General features: G+C 32.5%; 2 protein-coding genes across 7 annotated transcripts; both read right to left on the reverse strand.

Moving 5' to 3' along the window:
• Positions 1–539: 539 nt before the first annotated feature.
• On the reverse strand, positions 540–6807 carry LOC133688015 (axial regulator YABBY 5-like). Of its 6 annotated transcripts, none has more exons than XM_062107396.1 (8): positions 5073–5264; positions 4978–4991; positions 4445–4553; positions 3541–3660; positions 3074–3194; positions 2433–2481; positions 2232–2307; positions 540–899 (listed from the first exon to the last, which is right to left on the reverse strand). In XM_062107396.1, the coding sequence occupies exons 1-8, from the start codon at positions 5190–5192 to the stop codon at positions 765–767; spliced, it is 744 nt and encodes a 247-aa protein (XP_061963380.1). In that variant the 5' UTR covers positions 5193–5264; the 3' UTR covers positions 540–764. The 6 variants fall into 6 exon arrangements, with proteins under 6 accessions (XP_061963380.1, XP_061963372.1, XP_061963396.1 ...); XM_062107388.1 differs by having other exon boundaries at positions 3074–3200; positions 5073–5263; XM_062107412.1 differs by having other exon boundaries at positions 4469–4553; positions 5073–5262.
• A 6409-nt stretch (positions 6808–13216) lies between these two features.
• On the reverse strand, positions 13217–13928 carry LOC133690855 (dirigent protein 23-like). Its single transcript, XM_062111155.1, has one exon. The coding sequence runs from the start codon at positions 13881–13883 to the stop codon at positions 13350–13352; it is 534 nt and encodes a 177-aa protein (XP_061967139.1). The 5' UTR covers positions 13884–13928; the 3' UTR covers positions 13217–13349.
• Positions 13929–15210: the final 1282 nt, after the last annotated feature.

Raw genomic sequence — 15210 nt, forward strand, 5'->3', positions numbered from 1 at the left:
GTCTCCTTGTTTTTTAAATTAATAAATGAATGCATGCATTTCTTCTAGTCGAAAAGGCTCAGTGCATATATTTGGCAAGAGGATCGATTCCTAATAAAATGTTTTCAATGTTTTTTTTTTTTTCATTCGATTTTAAAAGATATTTTCGGAACAGGTTTTTTACCAATTGAGATTAAGTCTCTCGAGTGCTTCTGCTCACAGTGCACCTTTCTCTCTCAGGTTTCTTGCGATAGGCAGAGCCACTACTGCACCATACAATACACTTCAGAAACTCTCTCCCCATGGTTTGAGCTTATGGTTCTTTGAGTGGAACACTAAATCATGGAATGTCATACCGCTTAAGTGGTCCTTTATGGCCACCACAGTAGACAGACATGGCTGTCCATTTTGTCTTCTTGAGAGAGACAGGGAGAGGTTACGAAAACCAAATGCACAGTGTTTTAGAGATATTGTAATTGAGTTTATAATAGAATCCAAACATAAATGAAGAAATGATAAATAACTGGAACAGCAGTCACAAATTAATTAAGAGCATGAGATTAGCACACAAATATATATATTTATGAAACGGGGAAGGTTTTTGTGCATGCATGGGGCTGTGACGCTCTTCAAGAGGGGGCCGGTCTTCCTATTTTGTTAATTAGGAGACTTCAACATCAAACCTCTTATATGCAGTAATAATCTTCGATCGAACGAGTTGTTATTATTGTTTATACATAGAAAAACCGTGGCTTGAAATAGAGATATGTAATTCTACGTGCTACTCACAGGGAGCCATTGATCTCGTACAATCCACTAGTTTTTTGGGTGCCCTCTCCTGCAAATGACTGGTGGTCTAATTTAGCGTGCTTGTTGCTGTCCAGCTTCAGTCCAAAGTGAATGTGAGGAAAATGTGCCCACTGAAAAAACAGATATATATATTGATTATTAATGGGACTTGCCGGAGGCTATCCTTAAGACATGTGTTGAGGTTTTATTTTTATTATCATTTGAAGGTTAATATTTAGAGGAATCTCAAGAATAAAACACAATTAAAAAACCAATTATTGGTATTTAATAATAGGTAGAGATGGTGTTAATTTGACAATATCTAATCATAAATATTGTTTTATTGGAACAGATTAAGACTCAAATTAAGGCATCACGTACGACGAGAGGTAATGAAAAAACAGATAAAAAGAAGTGAATAAAATCTAAACAGATCAGGAGGTGATCAAACCCATCTTGAAAGAATTAAAGTTCTTGCAATTTCCGTAAATTCCTAGGAATATATATATAGTTCTTGCAATGAACATGCCAACCCTGAAGCTTTGCCTAATTTATCGAAAGTTCTTCCTCTTTATTATTGCCTATTTCAACTCTTTTTTGTACCTATATATTATGCATATATATGTATGTATGTGCGTGTGTTTGCCTATTTCAACCCTGACTTCACATCCATGACAAGATATTCTTTTTTATTTTGTTTCCTTCAGCTCATTTTAAATTATTAGCAGTCTTAGCACCAAGAGTAGAGGAAGAGAATTATGGACTGATTAGATAACATAATTGCTGAAATGTAGGCTTTATCACTAAATAACAAGGCTTGAACGAAAAGTCTGAGCACCCAATTATACAATTGACATGACACTGATTATATTATGGAAATAAATAGATAGGGAGGTGGGGGCGGGGACATGGGTTTGGTGCAAAAATTCTTTGCAAACATTGGGAATTTAATTTGGGATTTATTAACAAAGTTGACATGCCAAGCTCGAAAACCAAATGATTATCCATTTATCATTAATTGCTACACTTAAAGAGTAATCTAATCCAATTTAAACATGTGAAAATGGATTATTATTATTTTATTCTTTTGGTTCAATGCCCGAGATGGAGGCTTGTCAATGGAAGAATGAGAAAGCACCATGAAAAACAAATTAATGCACCATTAAAAATAGTTTAAAGACCTATATATTGAGTTTCTATATATATATATATATATATATATAGAAATGTGCCATGAGAAAGTATTGTAGTGCTGAATGTTCATTAATCTCTATTATATTAGAACAGAAAGAAAACACACAATAATTATATCTAATTCCTCCTAAAAATCCAAGCCTTGTCACTTAAATATCCATGTCTGCTAAAAATAATTACGAGAGATTTAGATTGCAAATTGACAGGCAGGTATTTGTTATTATTAATATAAATACTTCCAAATGCATGATTGAAGGACAAAAACTCACATTTTTGGCTGCTGTGCTGAAAGCTTCCCTATGGCTAATATCAGGATTACTAGCCTTGATCCTTTGAATTTCCTCCCTGCAAGTGAAGTGATTTTACATTCAGTTTAAGGGCTTGAAGACCAACACTTATTCTTCATGTAAAGAGATAAGGGAGGGGATATTGGTGTTCATGAGAATATATATATATATCAACTTAATTACTTGATGAACCGATTATACGCAGAAGGAACACGCTGCCTCTTCTCTGGGGCTGCATTATTGACAATTGACAGGGAAATAATTAGTTCATTAGCATGTGTGTGTGTGTGTGTAAATTAAACATAAGAAATTATATTAAATGATATCATTTTACTCAATAATTACGTTGCTTGTACATACTATAAATTGACCCAGTGTATATATATAATACATGATATTTTTAATTATTATTTTTTTAGATAAATGCTTTATTAACATTGTAAAAGAAATAATCCTATAGATTATGTTTTGTTAGTATTACAAGGCAGAAAAAACATATATAAAAGATACATAAACGTATGTATTTAGTTGATAGGGTGATCGTGTTCTGCTGGCTCATTTAGTCTTTGCTAGCTTTGTGATCGTCATCAACATTTCTAGGTCCATCATATCTTAACCCTACGCGTGTTGTTTGGTTATATGCATCTAATATGTGGTCGCAACCACGCTATGGTAGTATTTATCACCTACACATAAGTACAATTTGGACATGGCCAGAAATAAATGACTGATAGCAAAGAACATACACACCCAGTAACACATGTATCCAGCTGTGAGCGTACGTACTGTGAGAGAGAGAGAGGGAGGGAGGGAGGGAGACTCACGGCGGATGGCGGGCATCCTAGGAGGTTCATGCTCAGTAGACTCTGAAGCAGTGACCTTGTTACATTTGGAAGATGAGCCAAAGTTCTTGTTCAAATCTTCTGAGTTAATAAGGAGCAGTTTCTGTGACTTTGCACAAACAAGTTAGAGAGGTGCACCAAGAAACATTTTCTTACCAAGAAAGAAAGCCTGTGATAGTTTGGCAAAGGGATTTTTAAGTTCTAGGACAAGCGTAGCCAAAACTCACATACAAAAACATCAAAAAAAAAAGAAGGGCAAAGTGGGTGATATAAGAAAGAAAACATGTCAAATCAAACTGATATTATTTTAATTTTTTATGAAATGTTATAAATTCTAATTGAAAAAATCATCCCTTATTCTCTAAAATTTTCCTTAAATAAATATATTCTTGGAAAGAATATAAAGAGTATACAGTTAACCATAAGAATGTCCCTGAAATGATACTCACTTGGGGATCTTGAAGAGGAAGTGTTTGTAAGGATGCTCCCATGTTCACAGACAGCAAATTGCCACAATGCCCGCATCTTACTGTCACAATATTGAACAAACTGCTGCTTGGAACACTAACCTGCCATGAAGAATTTGTGAAACATGAAAGGAATGCGCGCCTTGTATTTGTCACAAGAAATCACTTGGATAGATATCCAAATGTATAATTTGCTTCAAATTTTAACAGAACCCTAGCAAGCATCCAAAACTGAAGGTTAATTAAGCTAGGTTTTGTTAGTTTGTTATTTGAGCTTTTTAAGTCAAGCCCACACCTTTAAAACTAGTTGGACCGTTGCATATAATAATGATCTATACTTGTAAGACATGAATTGATGATATATAGCAACTAATAAGAAAATTAATTAAGAAACTAACATCGAAGATATATACTTCAACTTTAGTACTTTGATAACTCTGAAAAGGTAACTAGACGACATCCATAAAACATCATATCAAGTCTTGACATCAACAAAGAAAGTTTTGAAAAGCTGAGGCCTCTCGTGCGTCTTATCTCGTGAGAAAAAAGAAGAAGAAGAAGAAAAGAAAAGGTTTTTTGATATGTCATAAGAAATACAGGAGTTAGGACATAAGAAGGGACAAGGAGGAGAAGCAATTAAAGGTAGGGTTGCAACTTGAAATGGAACTACTTATTGGAAATAAGAGGAGAAGGAAAGGGTGTATGTGAGAAGGAGGAGGGGAGTGATGAAGCAATTAATCTTTTCTCTGCAAGTGAGTGCATCTTTTTTTCATTATTTTAGGGTTACTTATGGGGCTCGGATCTGCTTGATTGATTCTTTTCTCTATATAGGGATCGAAATTAAGGACTTGTTACTCAGTTACCGCTGATCTCACAGACATCTCACATGGTAATAACTATAAGGACTTGCCCTTGATTCAAATGCCTCCCTTCTATCTCTCTCTTTCTCTTCCCTCCATATCCTTTTCCTTTCGGTGCTATACTGACTTTTTGCCCTGACACAGAAGCAAGATGATAAAAAAGCAAAACAATAGCCAACACAGTGATTGAGAGAGGAGTGAGGGAGAGGAGATTGAAAACGACTTGACTGGAACGGAACCATAAAGACTAAATTAACACAGCTATCGAAGATGGTAATGAATAAAGAGATAGAAATGATTTTAACTGATCTTTGTGTATAGTGCTTTGGATCTTCATTTCTATAAAAGATGTTGGGGAGAGAAAGAAAGAGATTGTATTATAGGAGAATGCACTTCAAAAAAGGGTTGTTTATAGAGGCCTGCTATGATGAAAGGGTTTGAAAAGGAGAGAAAAAGCATTTATTTGGGCTATGGCTTGGCTTGGCCATGATTCTCTTTGCCAGCTCTCCACAAATAAACTCCAGTAGAAACAAAGCAAAGCACTCCCTTTTGTACTTACAGGGATACACAATCCTGAAAACATGCAACATAATTAATATGTTAGATCAAAGTAATCATTTCAAGTCCTTGGTAAGCAGCAACAGAAGCACCCACCTCCGAGAGAGAGAGAGAGAGATCGATCGTTCTTGAACAGTTAACCAGTTCAATATTCCAAGAAATGTCTAATGACAAAAGGTCATCAATACACTGATGAATTAGTAAATGGAAAGCCATGGGTAGAAATAGCTATCTAGCCTTCATGAGCAGTAGATTAGTAGCATGAAAATTTGAAAGTGTCTAAAGTTTCTGCAAGGCTAAGAAAAGCTTCTTTTCTAATACCGGTACCATTACCTGCCAGGTAAGAACCCTAATACCTAACTATAGCCCTAGTCAAAGGACCTTGGATTGCCTTTCTTTAACTTCTTGAAATGCTGGTACTTTCCTGGCTTCTTCTTATTTGATAGATCACCAAAGGCTTTAAATCATATGGGTTTTGATGAATTCTCTGGCTTTCTTTAACCGCTAAGTTTTCAAATCAAGGTCTGATGAAAAGGCTCGATCGTAACGGTACACAAGAATTCTATGAAATGATTTTGCAGACTTTGGTGATAAAACCCAGATAGATTTTGTCATAAAATATGACACAGGAAAGAGAATTGTTCGCTATTCCAAAGAAGAATCAAGAAAAATCTTTGATCCATGATGGATGAAAGGAAATCATACCAAGATAATGTTTTTTCTTATATAAACACCAAGATAATGTCATCTAAAAAAAATTGGGTTTACATTGTTATTCTACAAATTAACCGCATGTTTCTATCTATCTATCTCTATATATATATATTCTCAGCCCCAATCATTTCAGCTGAACGATCCTCTTAGCTACAGAAACCTACAAAACCAAAAAACATTCACCAACAAGAGCTTTGCTGATGACTGAACATGATGCAGGCATGACCAAATTCAGCTCTGAAGAGACATCATATATGAGACTAAACACCTCACCAGATGTCACTAGCTAGGTCATGAAAAAGATAGAGAGAATATATATATTACATACACGGAGAAAGAGAGAGGAAAGGGGAGGGGAGGGGAGGGGGGAGAATTGAGTGCTGTACCGCTAAAATGGTGTTGCAGAGGTTGCAGTGAACATAACAAACAGGTTCAGATACCAACTCCAGAGACATCTTTTTTAGTGCTAATTTATGAAAACTATGGATTTGAGTACAGATCAAGGGAGAGAATAGAATTCTTTAACAAGAGAAAAGTGAACACTAAGCAAAGTTACGTAGTATATATAGATATAGATACACACACACACACACACACACACACACACGGAGAGAGATAGAGAGAAGGAGCGAGAGATACCAAGAATTAAATAAAGAAAAAGGTAAACAAAAACAAGAAAAGGGAATTAACTAAAAGAAAGAAGAAAATACTAACTAGTAGCAATTAATAATAGAGAGAGAGAGAGAGAGCAAGAAGTCAGAAGTGTACACGAAAATGTGTCGGGCAAAATAGCAAACTGAAATGGTATGGTATGTAAGTGGGGTGTCTTAGTGGTTTCCTTTCGTTTATGTGATGCATGTATAGTGGTTTTTAAGGGGGGAAAAGGTTAGAGAGTTACGGATTTATGGGGGAGAGAGAGAGAGAGAGAGAGACTGAGGATGAATGTGATGTCCCATGGAGGGAGGAAGAGGGTTGGGTCGGGCTTATGATTGAGTGGGTGGGAGTCATCCACCCATCTCTCTAACCATCCTCTCTCTTTCTGTAGCGGACGATGATGGGGATATATATATATATATTATTGAGAATATTAATGCTCGATCTTGGAATGTTCAGGGAAGATAGAAGTAGATGGAATATCCATGGTTAAGAGCTCAAAGAGAGTTCTTGAGAGTGAGACTAGAGAGATGAATTCCTTTTCACATGTTTTTATTTCTTGTGTGGTGAGAAATTATATAGTTATAAAATCCATTTGATTCATAAATTAAATAGTTGAAACAGTATTTTTTAAGATTTAAAAAAAAAAAAAATAGTGTTGTTTTAAAATTATTTTTTAAAAAAGTTAAATTGAATTTCACTCGAGTTTAGTATGTTTGGCAGTATGGTAGCAGTTATTTTTCAAATAACTTTTCGTGTTGAAATGCATACAAATGATGTTTTTTATTTTTAAAAAATTATTTTTAACATCAGCACATCAAAACAATCCAAAACATACAAACCATATTAAATATTAGCAACAAAAATTTAAAATTTTTTGAGAATACGATTTGCATCGAGATCCCAAACGTTTCTGATCAAATTAATTAAATTATATATTAAATAATTACATTTAATTAGGTTAATTAAAATCTGATTTAACATTAAACCTAGCTAGTCTCCAATCAACAACTCATGAGTTGACTTGCCGGCCATACAAAAAAAAAATTACAAAAACTCTCCTTTTTCTTTTTCTTTTTTTTTTCATTTTACACCAAATTAGAAAAATGTAAAAGGGAGAAAACTATCTATTTTGTTCTCTTCTGCTTGCTTGGAAGTGAATAAAGTTAAATAATTACTTGCAAACTGTTTTCTATTTTGTTTTTCTTCCCATTGATTTTAACCTTTCACCTGATTGGTATGAAAGAGCTAATTAAGTGTATGTTGATTTAAAGTTTTCTTGGATCATCATTAGTTCATTAATTCATCAATAATGCGGATATATAGTCAGTTTCAATCAAATTAATTAATTAAGAAGCTCTGAATTAATTTGTAATATAAAGTACTAAAAGGGAATTAAAAGAAGCGTAGGTGGTTGGAGCAGATGATAGGCTGCAACCTAAAAAGGAAATTGGGAATTATTCTACCTTTATCAAACCTAATGGAATTCAAGCTTACACATGAGCAATTGATCAAGTTTTGGGAAAGGCATTTTACTTTTTGAAAAGAAAAAAAAAGCTTTGGCCCTATTTAGTTGTCAAGAAATATTTTTTTATATTCTCTTTAGGATTTGTCTTCATTTACAATTTCATATGTCAATAAAAAAAAAAACTTAGGACGAGAAGTTCTACAGGGAAACCCCAAAATTCATTAAAAAAAACAAATATAAGAAGTAAAAATAAAATAAAAATGATAAAAATATTTTCATTTAGAATTTCTTTCTTTTCTCCCGTACTTTTTTCTTTTCAAGGTTAACTCTAAAAAATAACTAATAAGATATTACTAGTTTTATTTTGGTTTGTCACTACTTCACACCAGTCCGTTTCACTTGAGACACATATTCAATTGTTAAAAATAAGAAAAATATTAATTAATTTATAGCCATGTATATGCTAAAATTGATAAAAATATTTAATATATATATAGCCATGTCAAATGAAATAAAAACAATGCTTTTCAAGTGGATTTGGAGGTTATCTCTTCCTGGTAATGAGCTATAGAAGAAGATGGTATTCAACAAATTCAAACCGGTATTTGAAAATAGTTTTCTATTTTTAGTAAAAGGTTGTCTTGTATCTGGAGGGACATCTCATCCCTTATGACTTAAACAGACTCTGTCTCTTCAGCTTTAGCCAATAATTACAGATTTGTAGTGGGAAATGGCTCTCTAACTTGGTTCTGGTCTGATGTTTGGTTTAATAGCTCTCCATTGAAAGTCATTTACCCACGACTTTATATTCTTTTCACTAAACCAAATGCCACAATTTCTGATATAGGAAATTAGGAGCAAGGAGAATGGAAGTGGGAGTTAGCTTAGAGGAGACAATTGTTTCTCTTTGAAACTGAGCAGGTTGTCTACCTTCTCTCATCTCTAGAAAGCTTTCGGCTAAAGGCAACAACTTCAAATAAAAATTTTGATCCTCTTCAACAGATGGAGGTTATACAGTTAAAACTTGTTCTTACTTATTGATAGAATTGTGAATCCAGGGCTTAGAACTTTTAAGGCTTCGATATGGCAAAAAGGGGTCCCTCCTAAGGTTCAATCTTTTCTTTGGCTAGCTGTTTAGAATAGATTATGCACTAAGAATTTTTTACTTTGCGGCAATATAATCTCAGTTAATCAAGCCTTTTGTATCTTTTATGAAAATGAGATTGAGACTTCAAATCATCTTCTCCTCCATTGTAGACCAGTGTGGAAATTATGGATGAAATTCTTGGATTGGTGGGGTATTAGTGGTTGTCTTCCCTGCTGTGTGGATGATCTTTTACATCAGTGGCCCAACCTAGTATTTGAAAAATTCCAGCGTAAGGCTTGGTCTATGCTTTCTTGTTATGTTAGCTGGAGTATATGACTTATGAGGAACAAGGTAATCTTCAATGATGGAGCTGCGATCTTCGAAGACAGTTTCTCCTTAATTCTTTATCGCCTCTCAAATTGACTCAAATCTACTGATAAGTTCTTCATGGCTACTGGCACTACTTTAATTATGGGACCTGAAGGTATTATAGATTAGTCAAACACCAAATCAAGGCTTTAAGTATGGCGTGTCAGCTTCTTCAATCTTGATGTTCTTTTTTGGTTATGTATTTGTTGACTTTCTTTTTCTTTCCTTTTGTATTTGCTTTTTATTTTTGTGACTCTCTTTTCTTTTCTTTTATGCTTTTCTTTCGTGTATCTTGTTTTTTGTTACCTTCTGGTTAGCCCTTTTAATATATCAACTTATTCCAAAAAAAAATGAATGTTCATATTTGTCAATTTTAAATGTTCATATTTTTCAATTTTAAAAAATGATATAATGTACATAAAGAGACGACCATTTTAATAAAATAAGTTAAAAATTAAATTTATTGTATTTATTAAATATAAAAAAACTACTGAAAATTAAGTAATAACTATATATAAATTAAGTTTGATGCCTTATTTTCAAGATAATATCACTTCACATTATATATTCTACTCAATATCAAAGTAGCTAATAACTCAGCTAGCAATAATCAAGTGATAAGAAATTTATTAAAAGAAAAGAATATTTATTGTTTAAATTCTATCATTTATACACATGTAAATATATAATCACTAAGAACTTCTAGTTCATAGAATCGAGTCCAAAAATATGTCTATAATATTAAAAAAAAAAATTCTACTCAATGAAATCTTTAAGCTCTTAATGACTATTGAGTTGAGCATTATGAACTATGGAGTGGTCATTCCCATGAAAAATATTTTACATATTATAACAAAATACTGTAAAAGAAAATACTTAAAATATGTTCTAAAACTCATAAAGATTAATAAAGGATTTCAATTTCTGAAAGTGAATCTTTTTTCTAGAATTCAGTGGTCACCAATTGTTCTAAAAAATATATTCATGATATATATATATATATATATATATATATATATATATAGTCTTATCAATTTTTTAAATGTTGATGAATGTTTGATTTCCCTAACAAAAATATTATTTTCTAACATATAAGGATAAAAATGGTATTATATAAAAGTAATGTCATCTCTCAAGCTTGTTGATTTTGATGAACATTTACTCAATGCCATGGAAAAGTGAGAAAAAAATGGTTTACCAATTAATAAATAATTATATATCATTTTTATTGTTTTATTGATGATTCGGCCTTTAGTATTGATATTTCTTTAAATATCAAGATTTCCTATATTTTTCTTCTAAGCAAATTTGTTCCAAACATGACTGTGAGCGGGTTGTCCATCATGTAAAAATACCCAAACATGACGGCAATTGTATTTGGGCTGGTGGTGGAGTTATCAGGGCCTGCAACCCGGACAGCAGTTGGATTTGGACTGCCAGTAACACCGTGCGTGTAGAATTGCATACAACAAGGGCAAAGAGAAATACAACAGCAAGGCAAAGGAGAAGCAAAAGTTTGATGTTCATTGCCATGGCTAGACATTGGAACATTGAAAGAAATTAATTAATTAAGTATTTGATAAATTATTAAATAATTTCTAACATTGAAAGAAATTAATCCATTCATTTTCAGGCTAGCTTATGATGTAATTTTCTGTTTATATGATTTTCATTTTTTTTTCTTGGTTGTTGCTTTGATTAGGTCTGAACCAGTTAAGTCAAATCACTAAAATATTAATTGGATCAAACAAGTTTTGTTAAATTAATATCGTATTTGGTTCAACTAAAAACCTAGTTTAAGTTAGATTTCAAGTTCTAAATTTCTTGTGTTAATTCACTAATAGAACCGAGCTTATTAATAAATTATAATTTAAAATGTTTGGGGTTTTCACTATAACAATTATAGTAAAAACTTCATTTTTTCCTTAAAAATTCCCCAAATAAGTTGACTTGTAAGGGTGTAATAGTCTTTTCAAATAGACATGTTAGTCATTAGTGAATTTTATAGGTTTAAATTAAAAGGTATTTACCAATTATTTTTGCACAGTGTAATTACATTACCATAACCTTAGAAGAAAAAAAATTAAACTTCTATTTAGGGGTTTCAAATATTAGGATAGGTTAACTATGATCTTTTTAAAAATTAATTATTTTTTTGATTTTATTCTTGAATATTTAATTTTTTTTAAGAGTTGATCTTAATGTTTTTTTTCTCATTTATTTTTTTTTAGATCAAATATCTTAATTTTTTAAAAAACTTATTAGATATTAATTTGTTTAATTAGATCATGTATAAATATTTTAATTTATAAATAAAATTTTTATATAAAAAAAATACAATGAAAAAATGAGTATATTTAATTTCCTTTTAAAAAAAACAAAAAAAACCCTACGCAGCGCAGTTGACATAGCTCTATAATTAACCCGCATCTTTATAGCGTGCACTACCAGATACCTTGCCAAACTTCTGGAAGCCTCACTTAGAGCCTGTTTGGGAACGCGGCTGTGGCTGCGTTTCTAAAAAATTTGAATTTTTTTTTTTGTTAAAATTTAATATGGTTTGTACATTTTAGATCGTTTTGATGTGCTGATGTGAAAAATGATTTTTAAAAAATGAAAAAACATCATTGGCATGCATTTTGACACGAAAAGTTATTTGAAAAGCACTCGCAACCATACTGCCAAACAAGCTAATGTTCTACGTTCGGGCCCGCCACCCACAACTTCGGAAGCTACCAAGTGCAAGAGTCATATCTTCAGAGTCCCATGGATGACGAAGAGGATAAACTACAAGAACCCCTTCAAATTTTAATAATTGTATCAATTTAACCCCTAACATAAAAAAATTTGTGATTTGCTCTATGAATTTTCGATCCTGCTACAATTCTAGGCCTCTGAATTTAACCCCTAATATGATGCAGACTTCAAGTGCGTACATGATACATGGTCTTTTTAAATACAAGTTCGGGATTTCACGAGTAAACTTCTGTTGCAGTTCATTTCCCCCACTTTATGTCCCTGGATTTTGAGAAAAAGTTCAATTTATTACTTTAAGTTTTCGTGAAGGTTTAATTTCATCTTTAAAGTCTTCTATTTTTTTATACCGTTTTAGTCCTTATTGTTTTAAATTTTTATATTTCAATCTTAATACTTTTTTAGTCCTTATTGTTTTAGATATTTATATTTCAATCTTAAAACTTTTTTTTCCTCGTGTTTCGATCCTTGTAAAAAGAAAAGAAAGAAAGCAATCAAAGAAGGAAGAGAAGATGAATGGATTGTGTCCATCCATATTCAATCCATAAAATGGTGATTTTTGTGTTAATGAGATTGCTTTTTATAGAAAAGTTCAATGAAAGTGGTTTTTTTCTTTAAATTGGGGTTTGTAAAGTGTTTTTTTGTTTAATTTTTTAATTTTCAGATTAATTAAAAGTTGTTTTGAGGTTGAAAATAAAATTAGTACGGTTCCTAAAATATTATTTTTGGATTGTTTTTTGTTACATCAAGTTGAGATTTAAGTGTTTTCTAGTTAAAAAATCAAGTTATTAAAAAAATACATGATTACTGGTCAAAACAAGGAAAAAATGCATCAATAAGAAATTAGGATTTCGTATAAATAATTAAATATTTTTCCGAAATTTTAAGCCTTCAAACTTTTTCAAATTTCATTTTAATTGTCGTGAAATTAAACAATTAATTAAGAATTAGCTTTGAAAATGGTCTTATTATCTGTGCTCTTACCTCTATTCCATAGTTTATTGCACACGTGTTCTCGTTAACTAACAGAATTTTTTATAATATACTTATAAAATATCTACATATATAAAAATTCTTTTTCAAACCTTAGAGAGCAAAGCTGTACAAGACTTTTGCAAAGCTGTTACCGTGGAATTTAGCTTCGTTTATCAACCGAAAAAAAAAAATAGAGAGAGAGAGAGAGAGAGAGAGAGAGAAGAAAAAAATCAGACGGTACTGTTATTTATTCCAATAATAGGCTCAACGAACACAAAAGATTGAGGATGGAAAGTAGAACTTGTATATAAATAACTGGGAAAAAAAAAAAAACGCAATGCCTCCTCGCCGATCAGTAGTGTAACAATGTCACATTGTATCCAATGATGGCATCAAATCCAGCCATCGAGTGGGTCTTGGCCAGGCAATATCCACGGGCAAGCCTGAAGATCCCGGTGCCACCGACCACAGGCATTTCTCTCACGTCACTCATGATCGGATTCCGGCCAAGCACACTAAACGTGCTGCCATTGTAAGGTCCGCTAATGAACCCAACAGTGAGTGACATTAGAAGGCTGAACTCGTTCTGTGATGACATGCCATAAATCCCTTGTGCACGTCCTACAACTGTGGAGTTCGGGCTGGGAGTGACTGTGAGCGGGTTGTCCATCATGTAAATAGACCCGAACATGGCAGCAGTTGCATTTGGGCTGGTGGTGGAGTTATCAGGGCCTGCAACCCGGACAGCAGTTGGATTTGGACCGCTAATAACATCGTGCATGTAGAATTGGATACGAGTGGCTTTAACCTTCAAGGCGTCTGTGCTTCTGCAGGAGAAGACAACAGCAAGGACAAAGAGAAGCAAGAGTTTGCTGTTCATTGCCATGGCTAAACACTTGATGAGAAGTTTAAACTGATAGTGCAAAAGTCATAGGAGAGGATGGTGTTATATAAAGGAGAGCTGGGCGCTGTTCCTGGTTGACAAATTCCTTGCAAGAGTTTTCAAAACGTAGAAATGTCCTTGCCGGTTTCCATACGGTGCCAGTCTTCGTTGGATATATGAGTTTTCCCTCTTGGCAAGGCTCTAACAATTGTGTTCATACGTGTCGATTCCCTATTCAATCCATCTCAATTTTCCTGGAGAACGACCACGTTGAATATTGCTGTTTTTCTTTTATAAGGAATAGATTTGCCCCTAAACTATTATGAGTATGCCAATTGAGCCCCTCTCCACCAATCGATTGTCCAGATTAAGTTTAAGCTTAAATCTTGATTAGCAAAATGAAAAAAAAAAAAAAGAAAGAAAGAAATGGATCACATGGAACATTGAAAGAAATTAATTAATTATTAAATTAAGTATTTAATAAATTATTAGTAATTTCTAACTTTGAAATAAATTAATCAATTTATTTCGATTATAATTGTTTTTTATTAAATTATTAGCTTAAAATTTTTTATTTAAAGTTGATTTTTATATATTTTTAGATTATTTTTATATGCTAATATTTAAAAATAATTTTTAAAATAATTAAAATAATATTATTTTAAATTAAAAAAAACTTTAAAAATAATGGGGAGCACACTAACTCTTCAAAACTTCTGGAAGCCTTAATTAATGTTCTGCATTAGGGGCCCGCTATCCCCAACTTCGAAAGCGCACGCGTCATATTTTCAGAGTCCCATAGATGGCGAAGAGGATAAAGTACAAGAACCCCTCCAAACTTTAAGAAGTTTATCAATTTAACCCCTAGCATAAGAAATCATGTAATTTGCTCTATGAATTTTCGATCTTGGTACAATTCTAGGCCTCTGGGTTTGTCCTTAAAAAACCCAGTAGGAATTCAGTTTTCAGTATAGAATTGAAGATTTAAAGGGGATTATTACTTAGAAAGTTTCTTGAGATTTGTGAAGTTATTTAATTATTTTTCTAAACCCTTAAGGTAGTGTTTGGGAACGCGGCTGTGGTTGCGTTTCCAAAAAATTTGATTTTTTTTTTATTTGCTAAAATTTAATATGGTTTGTACGTTTTGGATCGTTTTGATATGCTGATCTCCAAAATAATTTTTTAAAAATAAAAAAATATCATTAACATGTATTTTGGCACGAGAAATTATTTGAAAAGCACCCGCAACCACACTACCAAACACGCTCTAATTCAAGCAACCGATACAAATGTAGCTTTTAAATAGAAAATCTCCAAACCTCAGGAGAGG

This window comes from Populus nigra, chromosome 1 (genome assembly GCF_951802175.1).
Source record: "Populus nigra chromosome 1, ddPopNigr1.1, whole genome shotgun sequence".
Taxonomy (NCBI): Eukaryota; Viridiplantae; Streptophyta; class Magnoliopsida; order Malpighiales; family Salicaceae; genus Populus; species Populus nigra.